The sequence below is a fragment of the Barbatula barbatula genome (assembly GCF_947034865.1).
Source record: "Barbatula barbatula genome assembly, chromosome: 18".
Classification (NCBI taxonomy): Eukaryota; Metazoa; Chordata; class Actinopteri; order Cypriniformes; family Nemacheilidae; genus Barbatula; species Barbatula barbatula.
This window is the reverse complement of record NC_136781.1, coordinates 10624802-10643443: the sequence shown is the minus strand read 5'-3', so window position 1 is coordinate 10643443 and position 18642 is coordinate 10624802. Positions and strand designations below refer to the sequence as shown.

The 18642-nt window shown below is 39.0% G+C and overlaps 1 protein-coding gene across 5 annotated transcripts in view; it reads right to left on the bottom strand.

Annotated features, from left to right (window-relative positions):
* Positions 1–18642, bottom strand: part of atp11c (ATPase phospholipid transporting 11C (ATP11C blood group)) — a 52849-nt gene that overhangs the window by 2664 nt on the left and 31543 nt on the right. The window contains exons 4-30 of one of the 5 annotated variants that reach the window (XM_079480343.1): positions 17433–17513; positions 16684–16791; positions 15428–15556; positions 14906–14994; positions 12917–12967; positions 12486–12550; positions 12309–12390; positions 12087–12237; positions 11642–11839; positions 10904–11074; positions 10082–10269; positions 9929–10000; positions 9766–9839; positions 9578–9681; positions 9298–9479; positions 8949–9215; positions 8678–8855; positions 7934–8036; positions 7709–7854; positions 7562–7621; positions 6559–6686; positions 6327–6462; positions 6180–6245; positions 5996–6099; positions 5766–5922; positions 2046–2154; positions 605–636 (exon numbers count right to left, since the gene is read on the bottom strand). In XM_079480343.1, the coding sequence (XP_079336469.1) occupies positions 2050–2154; positions 5766–5922; positions 5996–6099; positions 6180–6245; positions 6327–6462; positions 6559–6686; positions 7562–7621; positions 7709–7854; positions 7934–8036; positions 8678–8855; positions 8949–9215; positions 9298–9479; positions 9578–9681; positions 9766–9839; positions 9929–10000; positions 10082–10269; positions 10904–11074; positions 11642–11839; positions 12087–12237; positions 12309–12390; positions 12486–12550; positions 12917–12967; positions 14906–14994; positions 15428–15556; positions 16684–16791; positions 17433–17513 (3195 nt within the window). In that variant the 3' untranslated portion in view covers positions 605–636; positions 2046–2049. Of the gene's footprint in view, positions 1–604; positions 637–1903; positions 2155–5765; positions 5923–5995; positions 6100–6179; positions 6246–6326; positions 6463–6558; positions 6687–7561; positions 7622–7708; positions 7855–7933; positions 8037–8677; positions 8856–8948; positions 9216–9297; positions 9480–9577; positions 9682–9765; positions 9840–9928; positions 10001–10081; positions 10270–10903; positions 11075–11641; positions 11840–12086; positions 12238–12308; positions 12391–12485; positions 12551–12916; positions 12968–14905; positions 14995–15427; positions 15557–16683; positions 16792–17432; positions 17514–18642 lie in introns of those variants that run through there. The other 4 variants (XM_079480344.1, XM_079480347.1, XM_079480345.1 and 1 more) reach the window with 4 other exon arrangements.

Here is an 18642-nt window from a genome sequence, read left to right as displayed (position 1 = left end):
TAAAAATAAATTAGCAAAATTTGTCACAGATTAAAAATTTTTGGTCTCTCTAGAATTTTTTTGTTTAGGGGTTTAAAATGGACCATTTTTGTCTAAATAATAATTTGAGAATGTTGCAGGATCCTTCTGAAACCATATACTCAAACAAATTCAAGTTCACACAAAAAAGTAGGGCTGTCAAACGATTAACCACATCCAGAAACAAATATGTTCTAGACTACTTTTTGATTTTTAAGAGTGAAGGACAGTTTGATTAAATCTGTATAGCATCTGTGACAAAGCGGTTAAGGTACTGTACATGTACATTAATAATTCAGAAACAAAAAATCACCAAAACACCAAACACACAAACCTAAAAGAAACATCATCAAGCCCAAATCAAATCTAAATGATCAGAACCAAAGAACCCTCTTAATCATATGAAGATCTAACTGTCTGGAGAAGACAGCACATTCCTGGTAAAAAAACAAAGCCCCTGGCACAAAACAAGTTTTAGCTTGAAATCATCAGGCAACATCCCGAACAGATTCCAGATATTTCATGTCATGAAATGTGAAAGCTTAACTTGCATTGAACCCAGAACTTTGCTTTAAAATCACTTTACCTGACGCTCTGACTTGTGGAATCCTCTGACAGCTGAGAAGAACAGGAGAATCAGATTTAATACGCTGGTGAGAACCTCCTGTCTAGTTTCAAGCTTTAACCATCAAACCATTTAAAGCTTCAAGCACAGGCAAACAAGCATGCAGTAAGCAAAGCTCTAGTTAATGCAGAGGAGCAATCACTGGAACCCAAAGAAACATGGTTGAGGAAGGTTATGCAGCCGATGGAGGGATTGAACGACTTTTACTGTCACAAAACAATTAATACAATGATTTCAGATTACAAGCACACCAAAACAAAAGACACAATAAGACCAATATGAAACCGCGGTTTCATTTCAATGTATGAGACAAAACAACCACTTTCAAGTTGTCATTCACACACAAATAAAACCCACACAATGAGATGAACCACATGACAGACGACTGGTTTAGTCAGATAAAAAGACCCAATCACAGGTTACTCGAGGAGCACATGCAAGGCATTATGGGGGGGCTTGGTTTCCCATGGAAGGCTGAAAGGATCACTTAATATGCCAATATACAATAATAAAGAAATATTAGATGCTTATGCCATTTTAAGTTTTTATTTGATTTTATATATACTACAAACCCACATATAGAACTAATGAAAAACAAATAACATGTACAAAACATTAGTTCAACAGGGATCAACCTTTGGTTTACAAGATGTGACCATTGAATTCCTGAAGTGAAAATCCCATTCAAATGATATCTATAGAGAAAAATATTTTAGCAATAATATAAGTTTTAGGTTTAATTATGTAAAGTGTATTTGCATATAGTAGTTCTACGTGATTTTACTGCAGAATAACTGGTCAAGTTTTACACTGTGCCCGCACTTGACATTACATGCACAATAAAATATATGTTTCTAATATAAAATCCATTGTAGTTGAGATTAAGATTTTTTTCCATCCACATATTGCAGTCACAGCTGGTGTGGACAAGAACGAAGTAACGTGGAAACTATACATTTTCTAATTTGTTGCAATGTTGCGTGTTACACCAAATTCTTCAATAACATACAATTGTTTTGGGTTAAACCTGATGTTTACGTCTATCCTTTAAGCTAAATGTTCCGAATTAGGTCTTGGGTTAAAACAATGAGAAAATGAATGGGGAAAATCCTTCAGGAACACAGGCTGCCAAAAAGAAAAATGGCGGCCACTGCAAAACAGTATTGTAATTTCTTATTTAAACATTAAAGGTTCAATGTCTTTTCAGCCAACCAACACAAGTTCGTCCTAAGTGTAGGGAGAATTTCAACATCAGAATGTTGAGGAAATATAAGATATCCCCTAAAAGGGGCCAATTAAAACCAGAGGGTAAGACCACACTTGACTAGGAGGCAGTACTGAAGGAAAATCCCAATATGACTAGGGTCAGACACCCCTGATTGGAGAGCCTGGGGTCTTGTACCTGTTCAAATCACAGTATTGGACTCGTCTGAAAAGGTTCTCATGAGCAGGGGTCTGGCTGAAGACAGGGATGATGGGACAACCCCCAAACTTGACTGACCTGGCTTTTTCTGAAAGGGGGGTGAAAGACACTTAGGACATGATGGATCAGACACTCAAATGAACAAACACTCTCAAACACGCATACACATACTTTACCAGCATCATTATTTAGAGAGTGGTCATCCGAAGTATTTAAGATATTTATAGATACTTCTGATGTCTTCTTGTAAAACTGATAACTGAGATTTCATATTTGAGAACACATGTATTTATAATACGTAAACGTACCATTATTATAATACAATCAAAAAGATACTAAAAAGGAACCGGTCACCTAAAAAAAAATCTTAATTTACTTATGCCATAACCAATGTATATGATTTCCTTTCCTGATCTGAACAGGAGTTAAAAAGGGTTCAAATTGCTAAAATCTCATTGATTCTTACGTCTCTTGTGTCGCCTTATTTACATTTAGTGTTCTGATGTGTTGTTTTGGCTCCAATTACACTAAATTAGCTCAAAATATCAAACATGTTCTTCAGAGACCAATTGTTTTGCTACAGAAGGCGTTTTTTTAATTAACCCATGGCATTTGTTTGTATAACTTGAATAATGGAGCTTCAACGTTTTAGGATATTTTTGTTTACAAGACGTTGTTCATGTTCATATGAAGAAACAAAGTCGTAGACATCTGAAAGAGCAGCATTTTCAGAAATATTTTGTTGAATCCCTACCATTTTACTGCTGTACATTACAATATGCACAACAGGAGTCAAACATTCAGACACGCAGACAAACAAATTCTAACGCCGAATCAACCAGCACTAATGCACTCGGAGTCTCAAGCAGTCTTGGTGGGGAGCAGTGAAAGTTTGGCCGTGTATGCATGCAGACAACCCCATGTGCTTGCGTGCTGCATTCTCCTGGCTGGGCATGCAGAGACAGCAGGCACCGCAAACAGACAGATGGAATTCCCATCATAACCTGCAGCTCTTAAAGACACAACACACACTGTACCACCCACCACCACAACAAGGGGCTTGCTCTCTTCCACAGGGCTTCTAAACAAACATCCACCATGGAACACACTTTGACTGGCAATCCAACCCCAGGTCCTTTAAACAAACTTTTCTATAGCAGAAAAGGACTTGCCCTTCAACACCAGCAACTAGTGAAGAAACACCACCTCACAGAGAGGGTACAAAAACAGACGGGTGGAGAGACAGCAGGCAGGACACAGAAGATACAGACAGGCAACCCCAAGGAGGAGAGACAGCGAGACAAAAAGGAGAGAAAGGAGCAAGCAGAGAGACCTCAGTCGCTCCAGGAAAAGCTGTGTGTGCTAGCGGTCTGCGACAGCATGAAGATAGTGGACGTCCCAGAGGAAGGAAGCCGTTGTTTCATCTACAGTACAGCACAAGGGAGGCAAGAGACCAGGGAGCAGAAAAGATGGTAGGAACATTAGCAGAAATTAATGGTAAGTAAGGGTGGAGATAAGATGAGGAGGGGGAGATGTCAGTCATGTAGATATACAAGTGCTGATGGCAACTATTTCAGTAATTTGAACCCTGTGTGTGCCTGTTTGATTCATTTCTTCATTTTTTATAAACTCAGCAGGGATGGCTTCTCGGAGTTGAAAAAAGATAACATCCAAACTCAAATGTTTTTTTCTGGCAAATTGACTTCATATCATGCTGCATAAGATAAACAAAGCATCATTTTAAGAAAATAGTTTTTTTAAATGAAAGGCAAAAATATTATACAAAGCAAGTAAATAATCACTTAAGTTGAAAATCAATTACATTTTTTAGATTTGACAGGTTATATGATTATTATATAGAGTAATTAAAATGCATCCCATGTCCTCCCCCTTGGTTGTTTTAATTGACATGCGGGATATTCTTGGAAGGGATGAGGCACCTACCTGTGAGGAGGCAGGGGGCAGCGTATGTTCATTGCTGGCCTAATGAACACATGGACTGAGTCTGCTTAGCTAATGTCATTAACAATAGAGTCTAACTGGAGTGTGTGCTCACTTCATCTAAAACATTAAAATGACTAATTATTGCTTATTGATCGTAACTGGTTGCGTACCAATTTATACGGAGCTGATGGAAAGAGATCGCAGGTTCCACGCATGACTAATGCAATAAAGGTAACCTAAGTCACAGAAGTACAAAAAATACGGAAGAGCAATAGTATCAATTGGACTGATTTACATCCTTTCTGTTTGACCAATCACAACGCAATGCAAACCATTAAGAGCCTTAAAAACAAGGCAAGAATCCTAGTGGGAAAATTTCACTGGTGTAATTCATAGCAGTCAAAGGAATGTAGTAAAAAAACAGAAAATAGAAATGTGACAAGTATAAAAATGGAAGAGAGACAAAAAGTACAAGAGGGAAATTAGATGGAAATGTGTCCTAACAATTCAGTGTGTACAGAAAGTTCAATTCAATTCAATTCAATTTTATTTATATAGCGCTTTTCACAATTTGCATTGTTCCAAAGCAGCTTTACAGGGGAAAAACGAAAAACCCAAGAAAGGGTAAAACACACTACATGGTGTTTTATATAATAAATCCAATTATTCTAGTAAATAATATCTAATGTCAGCATCTCCTGGTAGTTTATTTAGCATATTTGCATTAAGTGAATGCTTGGTTGAAAAGATGCGTTTTTAATCTAGATTTAAATTGGGTCAGTGTGTCTGATCCTCGAATAATATCAGGAAGGCTATTCCAGAGTTTAGGTGCTACGTATGAGAAAGCTCGACCCCCTTTGGTGAATTTAGTTATTCTAGGTATTATCAAAAGTGTTTGGTAAAAATCCGTCTGTCCACACTAAATGCAAACTTGAAGATTTCTTATACACCCAGTTTAAACCTTTGGGAATAACTTCATTCTCATTTGTGCTTAATACTAATCAGGATATGGATTTACATCATAGTAAAATCGTTGGTCTTAAAAAAGATCAAATTAATACTAACGGGGCCGGTTTCCCGAACAAGGATTAGTTTAAACCAGGACTAGGCCTTAGTTAAATTAGGATATTTAAATTATGTTTAAAAACACACTTTACAAAACCATCACTGGTGTGCATCTTGAGACAAAACAATCGCACTGATATATTTGAAGATATGCCAGTGTAAATTATTTTCGTTAAAGACACCTCTGACATTTCAGTTAGTCTGGGACTAGCCTTAAACCCTGTCCGGGAAACTGCCCCACCGAGTTTACTTTATATCATCCACACTCTAAAAATGTGGATTATATATTTATACACTGTGAGTGCTCATTCAACCTTTTTTAAAAGCAGTGATTTTATTTTAAGACCAGCTGACCTTTTTTAACACTGGTGATTTTGCTGTGATCCAATAATTTTTAAAGGTGGTGGTGCTAGTTGGTGTAAATTTGTGCAAACGGAAACTGAGCCACAAACTAAAAAGTGACACTTTTTGTCCTAACTAGCTGCAATAAGTGTTATTAATATAGAAGAGACAACTTTTGCCTCCCCAGGTAGGACACAATATAAATGTTATTATCACACTCAACAATAGAAACTTAAGGGCAAACAGAAAGATGACAGAAAGACTGATGTGTAGGTAAATGGTTTTAAGAGGAATAGGATCATTTTGTAGAATTTATAGTAGATTTTAAAAGATTGAAAAGGAGTATACCTGTCGTGAATGAGGGCCTCTGGGTTTGTGAAGGACTGCTAAAAGTATTTCCGGCAGGAGACTGAGCAGTATGAGGATGATGATAACCAACCAGGCAGATACGGAGCTCAGCATGTTAGCAAACACAAAGTACAACCGCTGTTGCTTTAAAAATGGCCTAGCAAAAAAATAAGAGAAGATGAGATTTAAAAATTCTTACGGAAAATTCTAGCTCTTTTATGTGACCTCACCATATGATTCCTCCCCAGAAAAAGCTGAAGAACACATAGAATGCCAATGAGCCCCAGATGACAAAATGGTTTATCCACGTCCAGTGACGTGTGTCCAGAGCCAACTGAAAACACAACATTCAGTTTCTGATAACAGAAAAAACTTCTACAATTAGTCTGTAAATTTAAGAGAAAACAACCCAACCTTCAAAGTGACTGTAAAAACAAGAACTGTGAATACAATCGTTCCAAAGGACCAATTTCCAAAAACCTGCAAACAGGAAAGCCAATATTATATGCGAATTCATTTTTTTAAATTCAGACTCCAATAAAATGCATATCCGGCTCTAACCTGCCCGTTATCCTGCAGTGCTGGATTGCTGAACAGAAAACGAACACCGAAAAAGAATAGAAGACCCTGAAAAAGTCCTAAAACTGTCCAGTAGAGGAATGGACGCCAGCGTAACATTGCATTCTTGGCTATTTCTCTATTGGAAAGACAAAAAACAACATAAGCAACAGTGCTATATATATATATATATATATATATGGCTAAACAGAGCTGTGCAGTGGCAGGCTGGTACCTATAGAGGGCAGCGTTGTCCAGCAAAATCTCGATGGCTATGTGCTGTTCCAGAAGGCTAAAAGCCAGAATGGGCATGGATGTGAAGCAGATGTTGTACATCGTCAAATAGGCTGCGTCGTACAGGGGCTAGGAAAGTAGGGTTGAGGGAAGGAATGGGATACCGGGGGCAGGGTTAATTTCACGTTGAGGAGATCATACTTATGTCAACACGTATACAGTGTTACACAGCAAGAGAGAAACTCTGACTGCGTGGCCACATGCAATGGTCACTTTCTTGATATATATAATAAATATATATATATATATATATATACACACACACATATACACATACACACACCAAACACTGGAGGTTCTGGAAATGGGAGCAGCGTAATAAGGAATCCAGCATATTGAGAACATTTCACTTAAATCTGGTGGGTAGATGCATTTGTAATTGCCTTTTAGTATTTTTGGACCTGTTTCAGAGAACAAAATAAGACATATTATGTCAGAAGAGAGGTTTAATCCTGCATCTCCTATAAGAGCACCAAGGCTCAAAATATCTGCACCAAGTGCACTAACCGCTCCATGACTGCTACCTCTGACAGCTTCAAAGGGAAATTTCACCCAAAAATATAAATTATATCATTATTCACCCTTATGATGTTCAAAACCTCTATATGACTCGTTTTTCTGTGGAACACAAAAGAAGATATTTTGCTAAATGTATACCCATGAGAGCCAATGTTGTTTTGTTTCCAACATTCCAAAATATCTTCTTTTGTGTTGTGCAGAGGAAAGTCATGCATTACAGGTCTGAAATGACTTGAGGGTGAGTAAAACAATCAAACATTTTGGGTGAACTGCCCCTGTAAGCTGGATATGTATTTGTGTTTGTTATGTATATCCGTGCAACGAAGGGCCGAAAGATAAATTCAGAGGAAAGATCTGAAGGAATGAGCAGAGTAAAGGGGCCTGTTGGATCGTAGTCCTCTAGCAGGTCTTTTATTTGTACTTACTTGCTGAGAGTATCCACAGAAAAACTGGTACAGGAATTGAGGTAAAATGAAGCAAAGATTCTGAGGGTAAAGAAGGAAATGTCAAAACATCTAAAAGATTATTTCATGTCTATAGTATTGACTTGTGCTACCAAATGCCAGACTTACCTTATAAAAGAAGTACTGAACAAGATGAGCAATCCTAACATAGTAAAGATGCCCATGAGCCAGTAAAAGCTTCTTTAAGTGCTTGAGCTTAGGAATGGCATAGTCGCTGTTCCTCACAGCTTGACGACCCTCTTTACCCTTAATACCTGACCACACAACAGTAACAACACTGTCACATATCTATAAAAAGCAGAAGATTTAATCTTACATGCGCAGATGTCTCACCAATGCCCACATGTGCCTCCAGAATCATGCTAACGTCATTGGCCCCATCGCCAATGGAGAGGGTGATGGGGGAACCTTTAGAGTTCTTTACCATCTTCACTATCTAAAGTGGATAAAAGTGGATAGATTAAGCGAGCTAAATGACAACTCCAGAGAAATCGCTGCAAATTTCTGTAGAATTGGAAATGTCATTAAGTATTAAACATGCCGTGTTGATTTATAAACTCTTTCCACTACAACAATTTTTTTAAAGACCATTTTCTTCTATGAATATTTGAAGAGTTTATTTGCAAAAACACTTTGTTTCTAAAAATGTGCAAAAATCCTGTTTTTATTAAGTTATTATTGTGTTAGTTAGCTGTATTTTTTTATATTATTTGGAATGCACAACAAAAAACACAATCTATTTTTGCAAATGAACTCTTCATATAAACATACTACAAAGAATTTGTCTAGATTTGTCTAGGCAGATGCTGTGCTCTTTTAAAAGGCAGAAGAAGAAAAAACAGCACCACTATTGTTGTAAAGTGAAAACATGGATTGACTCAAATTTCCGTCAAACTGTGGGGAAAGAGTTAAATATTTAGCTTAATAGTTTTATGCTTTGTGCTGCATTAAATATTTGGCATCTTTAATTCCCTTACTCATGGTCAGGTCCATATGAAAACTTAAATGTTAATATATATATATATACACAGTAAAGACTAATTGTTAAAAAACAAAGCGCAGTTCTGCGAGTGTGACCTGAGCTTTCTGCAGGGGGGCCATGCGGCAACAGAGCACAGCGGCGCAGTTCTGACATATCTGCAGAAAGAGGTTACTGTAGAGACTGGCATCCGCATCACGGGGTGGGTTCATCAATAATGACAGCGTGGCTCCATCGATGATAAAACCGTACTCTTGATTCGCAGTAGACCAACTCCTGTGCCAAAAGATGACATTCGCACAACATTCACACAGGTCAGATTCAAAACTACACCGTAGAAAAAACACGAATCTATCAAAGGTGCCTCACCGAGTGACCCCTGCTTTAACAGGTGCTGCGTCCTGCACTGCTTTTCTGTGGTAGTCCCGTAGCAACTCGATAAGTCTGTCTTCGCGCTTCGTCCTCCCGTCCTCCAGCGTCCGCACGGTCAACTCCAGCAGCTCTGTACCCCGCTGGAACAGTCGACAGGCGTAGCAGGTGGACTTCGCCGTCTCCATTTTGTCTCCTGTGAGCACCCAGATCTTCATCCCCGCACCCTGAAGGGCCTCCATGGTCTCGGCTGCTTCCTCCTGTAACCTGGGAGAGAAGGTGATGTGGTGCTCAGAGCTCTTCTTCTTGAAAACAACAATGGACTTTAGCAGCAGTCTGGGTCACCAACCGGTCTTCCACAGCAGTTGCTCCGATCAGACTCATGCCTGTCTCCACCTGGTTATACATGGCCATGAGTTTCTCTTCCCTGTCTTGAAGAGCCAGCCTAGCCGCCTGCAGTCCAGTATCTGCTGCTGCGTATTCCTCAGCGCTCAGCTGTTTATAAGCCACACACAGAGTACGGTAACCCTCCTGGTGAGCAAACACACATAAACCACCATAAAAATCAGTGTATTATCAGACACAAACGGTGTGGCAAGACACTGAAATTTGATGGGCTGATGTAGTACCGTTGCGTTCCGCTCGACGTGCAGACGAATCCCGTCCACCTCCTCTGGTTTGACTCTCGGGAAGATTGAAGAATCGGCTCCTTTACAGAATAGGAGTGTCTCCCCTATATGAACAGCAGGAGACCATTAGGTTTCAGCGCATGGGTTCATTTAGGATTGGGGTATAGTAATAATCTCAATAAACTCACCTGATTTGGTTCGAACAATGACGCTCATTCTCCGTCGAACAGGGTCAAAGTTGAGAACGTGAAGCAACTCATATCTAAAAGGTTAGATTAACAAAAATTATTACAATTATTACAGATTTGATATGAAAATGCCCAGTCAGAAGTATTAATCCTGATAACTTACTCCTCTACATCACTCTGCCTGTTTCTTATCTTCATGCACTTACTCTCCAAACCCAGGAAGGTGAAGCCATATCTGAAGAAGAGAAAGGTTGTAAGTCAGTAAGTGCGCATTATTATCAGGTACCCGACAGAACGCAGTTCATGGGTAACGTACCTCATGGCTCCCTTGACCAGCGCAACCTCATCAGGTGAGGAAGCAATAAAGCCTCTTTCTTCCTCAAGCTGAGGCAACACCCCAACAACGCCATCCACCTGATCAAAAGGAGTTTCCTCAGGGCCTGACTCCTTCACCTGTACTGTGTGGCACAGACACAGAGCCCGCAAGAACAACTCCTCCTTCTCCTGACAGATAAAGTGATGAAGATATGTTAGGAATAACATATTAACAGCAGACACTAGGGATGTTAAATGTATCAGCGCAACAAAGCAAACATTTATTTTGATACCATAAGGATAAATTGTATATAAAAAAAAATCACTATTATTAAATCAATCAAATCAATAGAAGAAACGTATATAATTTAGCTACTTTATTTTCATAATCAAGTGCACTGCGCTTTGACAGGGGAACTTGCGGTTAATGCTGCATATGAGTATCATATAAAAAAAGGAGTTAATACAAATAACGTAAGTGCGTTACTGCCTTTGTTTATATCTCCACCTCAAACAACTTTTAAAGGAAAGTATAAAAAGAACTATAGTTGGTTTACATACAGAGGTGCACGATCCCACAACAAGATACATCAATGTAAAATGAAAACTCTATTAAAGGTCTACAGGGTCTTTGTATTAAGTAAAGGAAAATTTACTAACCTCACTATTCTTAGCTTTGTATGCTGTGCTAGGCTTTAATGGACTAGTTTTGATGCACTTATGTATTTTGTTGCAATAGCTTCCAATGTTTCCTCATCTGTAAGTCGCTTTGGATAAAAGCGTCTGCTAAATGACCAAATGTAAATGTATTAAAGTCACTCACCAGTCCAGCATTCTGATGCAGTTTATTCACAGGTCCATCTGTCACAGTGAAGCCGTCCAACTCACTTCGTTCGTCTCTGTGTCTGTACTGAAACCCGTCTATACAACACTCAATGAACTCCATGTTATTCTGGGTAAGTGTTCCTGTTTTGTCAGTGAATACATATTCCACCTGCAGAGAACAGACAGTGTGACTGTACAATCCCAGGTCGTAAAACACTCGAACCCTAATCTAGCACGGTGAGACTAAGGACGGACAATTAATTAGTGACAGATTCGTCTGCTTGCATAAATCAGTTTAATGAAGCATGACTTGTAATTTAGAGTGATAATCTGCATAACCATCCCAGCGTGATCTATGACCTCACAGCCCACAGAAACTCTGTGAGTCTCTTTGAGATACTGCCCTCTGACACGACACAAACAAAAGCTATTTCCAAAAGGCTGGCTTGCATTTCATACTGGTCATAAATTTCATCGTTGCAAATCTGATTCTTATACAGCCTATACAATTCACAAAAAATGACACTATTTGTTTTGCAGACAACATCAGAATTTTGGGGGGTGGGGAATATATTTTTTGGGGAAAATATTTGGTGTACCAACATTGGTTGCCATAGTAACAGCATCAGGATCAGCAATGCTAAGCATCAGCAAATTATTTCCAAAAAGTACTGTCACCATTTAATGCCACATTCAATATGTCCATAAAAAGCAGCACCGATTTTAATCGTCTAACCTGACCGAGCTCCTCATTGAGGTCCGAAGTGTTGACAAGCGCGCCCTCCTGAATCTCCGGGTCGAAGAAATCCTTATCCCAGGTGATGAAGAACGAGCCCAGGAACTTTTGCATCTCCACAGTAACGTACATGGACACGGGGATTATGAAGTTGAATAGGACCATGAAGGAGAGGAAGTCTGTAAACATCTTCACATACTGAAACAAAGACCCAACATCATGAGAGAACATCAGCAGGGAAACAGAGAGGTTAAATACGCAGCTACTGTAAATCCTAATGATGATGTATGATCTGTGTAAGTACTGACCACAGTCACCGGAGACCAGATTAGCTTGTCATTTATATTAATTACCTCAAGAATGACTGATGATGTAGAGTGAGGTCATAATTGATTTGTGCGATCGTGTGCAAACCGTTGGGATGTGAAATCCATACAGTGCTTACCACATTAGTGTCTTTTTCCTTCTGTGTTTTTTGGTTGTACCAGGGCTCATCCTGACCTTCTCTGCTCTGCCATACATACTTCAGTGTAGTGCACACTACTGCTTTACTGATGAGGATAGATAAATACACCAGCAGAAAGGCATTGATGGATCTGAAAGAAAGACGAAGAAATGTCAGCACCGCACATTTGGGAATGATATCTCTCTCATCCCTCTCACTTACTTTTCCACAGCTGAACGTTTCTGAGATTTGCCTTGGTAGTTTAGCGCCATCTTTGTCTCCATTCCTGTGTATACTGCAACACCTTTTAAGGACAAGACCCCGCAGAGTGAGTCCGGTTAATGTAATCCCTCTCCCATCACCGAATGACTTTTCCGATTAAAACTTGCCAAGACCTACCATAAATCTTCTTGGTGTTTTTCAACGTAGCACCTTTTAAGAGGAGGTTCTCTGGGCCCAAAGATCTAAATCACAGCATAAAAACAAACAATTGGCTCAAAACAGACAAAATCTGGCATCCCGACCTGTGTTAAAGTGGCTCCTTAAGAAGCAGCATGACTGAAAGTATGTGAGCTGGTTTGGCCTGGCCCTCTCTCACGAAGGACACAGAGCACAGACTCATAAAAACATTTCAAACTGGCCGGTGACAAATGGATATGCGAGCAAGGCTTGAGGAGCTGCCAGAGAGGCTTTACTTTAATGCTCCTGTGGCGTCACAGGTCGATGAAATAATGATCAGAGTAATGCAAAGGTAAAAGATAGAGCTAAAGTGACCGGGCGGCACCAGGGAATGTTTTGGGCTCAGGGGATCAGACCAAAGACAACCTCACCTTACTGCTGGCTCCTGTTCTGGCTTGTAAATGTGCATTCGTCCCACAAACCTGCGCAAGAGCAAACAAGCTTCAGTTAAGTGTTCAGTCATGTACAGTATGTACTGATCCAATAACTAGATCCTTCACATATTTCACACAGCTTTCTTATGTATTTGACAGGGTTGTGGTGATGTGTTGTGGCATAATACAGCCATGAACTTTTCTAAAATACATTACTGTTATCGTTTATATACAAATATTACTGTTGTATTGTTTAAAAGCGAGTATGAGCTTGTTTTCTTTGCAGAATTTGAGCCGTGAAAAGAATACAGAGCATCTTTAAAACATTTTGACCTGTTTCTCCAGTTTTCAATTTATGCAAATAAAAAGAAAATACAAATTTGTTGTTTGAAATTCGGGAGAAATATTGTTAGTAGTTCACAGAATGAATAATAAAATAATTTTACGTAAACACATACAGTACCTATAAATAGTACATTCAGAATCACTGAAAATGTTCTTTGAAATGGTCTTGTATTTTTTCCGCGGCAGTATACCACGATTCAAGATACAAAATAACATTAAAGGTATTAAAGAGCTATGGGGATTATTTATTGGCTGAGCTGCCAACATGTTCTGTTAGGGTCCTGTTAAGGTTGGCTACAAGGTTGTTTTGGTACTCGGCCCGACTTTGTCTAAACAAGCATTATTCAGAAATCGGACACCCCGCCTTTAAACATATTTATTTTTCAATGACACGCCCATTTCATTTTAATTTACATACAGAAGGTTGATACTATTGTACCGTGAACCCAGTATCATGCATCAAATTGTGAGTATTGTTACACCCCAAGCCTTTTATTAACAACCAAGTAATGTGTGGTAAGATGTTTTAGTCCGATCGATGCCTCGCTTCACTCAACCACAATCACACACACACAAAGAAAGTTGAACGAGTGCACATTCATACGTCCTTTAGTGCAATCATAGTGATGGATGAAGTCAAACCGAACACTTTCATCAGCCAGGATAGAAACACTAACCACAAAAAGCCGAAGTATTGATGCCATAATGCACATGCCTTATCGTGTAGATTAATACAGCGTCTGCATAACCCTTAGAGATGCTTGGTGATAATATTTGTATTCTGGGATGGTACATTATGCAAATGAGTCGTGTAGGAAATGAGCCAATTACAAGTAAAAAGCTCATTGGTGATGACCCAACAGTCTGGCATATTGGCGACATCTCTTTGAAGTTTTTTTTAGGTAGACATTTTTAGCGGGCGACATCTGGTGCTCTAGCTTATCAGAAATGCAAATATTCCTCAGCCTAGAGGTGAGCGGCTGTAATGAAAGGTGCATGCCAATAGAGGGCGAACGAGAGTAAACATACTTTTAAAGTTTGAAATCTGCATCTCTACTATGGTTGCTTTAACGTTTGTTTGCTGTTGTAATGAAGAGGAAGAGGTCAGAGAGTGTCTAACGTAAAGCAAACTGTGTTAAACACACTTTCATTTTGGTGCTGGTGGCTGACAGAGATACGCTTAAAAACACTTGAATAGTTTTCAGGAAGTAAAATGGCATTTTATAATGATATATAAGGCATTTTGTTGGCATCATATTTTCCAGTTCATAACATATATTTTCCAGTTTTGCTCAAACTGAAATCTTCTTCACACCTTAATTTAACGATTAATGTATTATGTTAAAAACAATATATAGATTTCCATTATCAATTATAGGAAAAAGTTTAATTTTAATGCATTTTGAATTTATTTGTATGGGCCAGTTAAATCTAACATTATATTTGCCCTCTGCGTATGGTAACATAATATGCAGAACTCAATGAACCTGTAGCACATTTATATTCTGTCCCCATTACAATTAAATAAAGATGACCTTTTTAACAGTAATCCATATGGAAATGAGTTAAACACAGGTGGCAGTGAAAGGAATTGTGTGCTTTTATACAGCATGTAGAACATGCTATGCATGGATTGCCTACTTGTAGAGGTCAGGCTGGGGCTGTTCACACTCGATGGTGGCAGTGAGAGCCTGCAGCTCTCTCTCGGTGTCTGGGACGGTGTAGTGAGTCTGTGAGCAAAAGAGGCGAATGAGCATTGCAGGTCAACACACAAATACACATGCAGACATGTCACTGGGTTGGTTGCGGTAGGAGAGAGATGAGAAACAGAGGGATGACGGTGAGATCTGGGACACCTATTTAAGGAATTCGGCTGAATGAGAGAAATGGAAACTGTATCAGAATTCATTTGAAGCCATTCCGTGATATCTTGTTGTCTTGTTTTACAGAGCAAAGACTATTTTATTTTATATAAAACATATTCAAACAATCGGTGTATGGCCTAGAACTGGCCCAAAGGACACACTTGTTCTTATTTCCAGTCTTTATTTTAGTCTGTAGGTTTTTTCATTAGGTCTATGCTGAAGGATCGTTTCGTATTAGCAAGCATCACTGAACAGCAGTTGACAGGTGATAAGATGAGTGTGTGCTGGATAAGCTCACTTTATGGTTGGATTCTCCATCCAGGCTCGCTGTGGTGACAAAACAAGTGCCGTCTTCTCGAGAGGATTGTAACAGAATCAGGTCACAGGGAAAGGTCTCGTCCTCCACCACCTCCACCACATCGCCCACCTGAGCATACACAGTCAACTTCACAATCTCAAATGTGTCTTTTGTAGTCATTCTAAAGATAACACGATATTTTGCCCAAAAATAAAAATTCTGTCATAAATTACCAATCAGTTTTTCCAAACCTGTAAAATGTCTTTGTTAGGTTGAACAGAAAGAGATATTTGGAAGAGTGTTAGCAACCGACAGTCCTGGGACATCTTTGACTACCATAGCAGGAAAAATTACAATAGTAATCAAAGGTGCCCCAGAACGGTTTGCTTTCCTAAATTCTTTCAAATATCTTTCTTTGTGTTCAACTGAACAAATAAATGTTTACAGGTTTGGAAAAACTTACCGAGTAATCCACGACAGAATTTTTATTTTTGGGTGAACAGTCCCATAAAAGCAAACTATAAAACATCGACAAACTGAGCTAAATTAAGCCACATAGACACCTTGTGTTTTCCTTTACCACAAATGAATGTGTTACTGTGATGGACCACCACGTTATGTTATGTAACAGAGTCCTGAAGCAAATGCAGTGTAGTATGGGACAATATTAATGATATTTTCAAAATTGTCAGCATCATGATAATGATTAAATACTGAATGATATTTTTAGTATTCAAAGTGTACATTTGTCTGGAAAACCACAACTACAGTAGCTATCAATGTTTTGCACCTTGCTTTTGTTATAGACAAAGCCATCAGCAAATAAATGGCCAAGGTTTTGTGAGGGCCCGTCTGTAAAGCTTATTTACATGATGAAAAGAAACAGGTGGGACTGACAGTGTTTGGTTATGATTGCTAAGCAGAAAAGCTAAGTATAATCGGTACAGACACCTGCCAGAAAATATGGTGAAATATGTCAGAAACATGGGTATAAAACTATGGCTGGTTATAACACAAAGAAATATGATCGCCCATCTGTACTAGAAAGAATATTATTGGGACACTGATTGTTTGACAGTGCACGGCACATTTATTCCATTCCATACATGGTAATGAAATACTCCCCGCTGTGGATGGCTCTAGTGGGCACACTTCTATTGCACACAAACAGATGAAGTATGGAACCCTGCCACACCCTGATCCCACTGTGGCGGTTATTTGAGGGATTTGACTGAGGCGCGGCAACTGAATACTACCTTGATTTTCTCACTCTCCTTCTTCACCGACCGCCCGTCTTCTAACACTATAACCGGGTACTTATTCACCTCATAGTCTGCCTTATGCCGCAACCAGTCTTCATAACCCTGGAGAAAGAGATTGAGCAATTGAAAGTGATAAAAAGAAGGGTGTGAAACACTGTGAATATAGCAGATCAGGAAAGGACTGCATTGTCGAACACATTTCTCCCATGAAACAATATAACAAAAGAGAAGTCGCCACAATCTATGTGGTTTTCATTTAGTTTCAATTTGTTTACAAGCAAGCAAAACAAACAAGCGTCTGTGTGAACGTCTGAGCTAAACGAGTCATTTGATGTCTTACGTGGCCCTCCGGGCATCTATTTCAAAGCTCAATGAAAGCCTGATCCCCTCTCAGTGTGAGGCCGCGCAGATTTTTGGAAGGAAGTCCACCTTCTATTGTGCTTTTCCAAAAAGACTGCGGGAAGACCAGTGGAAAAAGTAGATCGCGTAACAATACATCTAAAGCTGCGCGAGGACCGCCATGTTTTGACAAGCCCCTGGATCATTTGTTTTGTGTGTGAGATATTGACCCCAGTTCAGATGGACTCACGTCCAGGGTCGACATTATTTAAACTGACACACAGCTCTAAAACATAAGTGCTTTAGTGATGGGCAGAGAGACGCAGGCTCTGAGCTGAACGAGAGGGAGAAAGAGATGGAAAGAAGGCAGGTGACACAAAATGAACTATATTAATGTTACAAACCTGTTTAATGGCCGTCACTGTGATGACAAAAAACAGAGGTAAGCCACTGGTCACAGGGCTGGTCGGGGTATCAACAATCACCTGACGGAAGAAAACGCACAAAGAATATGCAAATATGTAATAAAGCAGTTTGACTTTGACTTGTGTCAGTTTTGATGTTAAACATATTTGTAAAAAAATAAATATGTTATTTCATCTTGGTCACTCTGTGTGATATTTAACAGATACTTCTGATAAAAAAAGATATATATATATATATATATATATATATATATACTGTATTTTATGCTGATAAAAAAACATTAAAAATGTATTTATTTAATTTACAAATAGGCATAATTGACAAATTTGTTTGTGTCATTAAAAAAAGGTACAACATTTATTGTAGTTTTAAAAGGTCATGGTAAGTAAAGATATTGTCAATCTTAGTCATATAAATAAAATGTATTTCGCATTTTTAAAGAAAAATGTGTGTCACGACAGCCCAGATAGTGTAATCTTTAACATGCGTGTTTTCACACATGAACCATGCAAACCCTGACATAAGATTGCAATAATCATTCAATAAGTGCGAATTCCTGCGTTTTTGTGTGGAGGTGTGAACTTCATAGGGGTATGAACATTCTGTCCAGCCCAAACTGAGCTACGGCCAGCACAAAACACACTATATCTCCCTCCACAAACAGAACCCCGCAGAGCCGGGCTGAAAGAGACCGAAGCAAAAACTGCACGCCAGTCGGTTTAGCCAACCAGAGCGCAGCATCTCCACTGCAGAAAATCGCTTAAACACACACACAAAGAGGCCGTGTGGCGTGTTGGTGCTAGAATTCCTGTAGAAAGAGAGTGTAAATCCGGTAGGACTTCAGAAGGTGAAAGTCAAGTCCAGCAGTAATTCAGCTCAGAGTTAATAATCCTCATTATCCCCCCCACACACACAGCCAATATAATCCTTAACAACCCATCTAGAATATCCACATGAACATACTGTACTCTTGAAACTTTCACAAACTGCCATGCGACGTCATCTTAGCTGCTTTGCAACTGGTTTTGAATACAAGCAATAACGCATTCTCATTTAAACCCCATGAAATCAAAACAGGATTGTGTCTCTTATTCCATGTTCATTAAAAATTATATTTAGCAATGGAAATGAACCATCTTTCTCCTGAAAAAACACTAAAGACAAGGGTCAAACTATTAAGTGTATAGT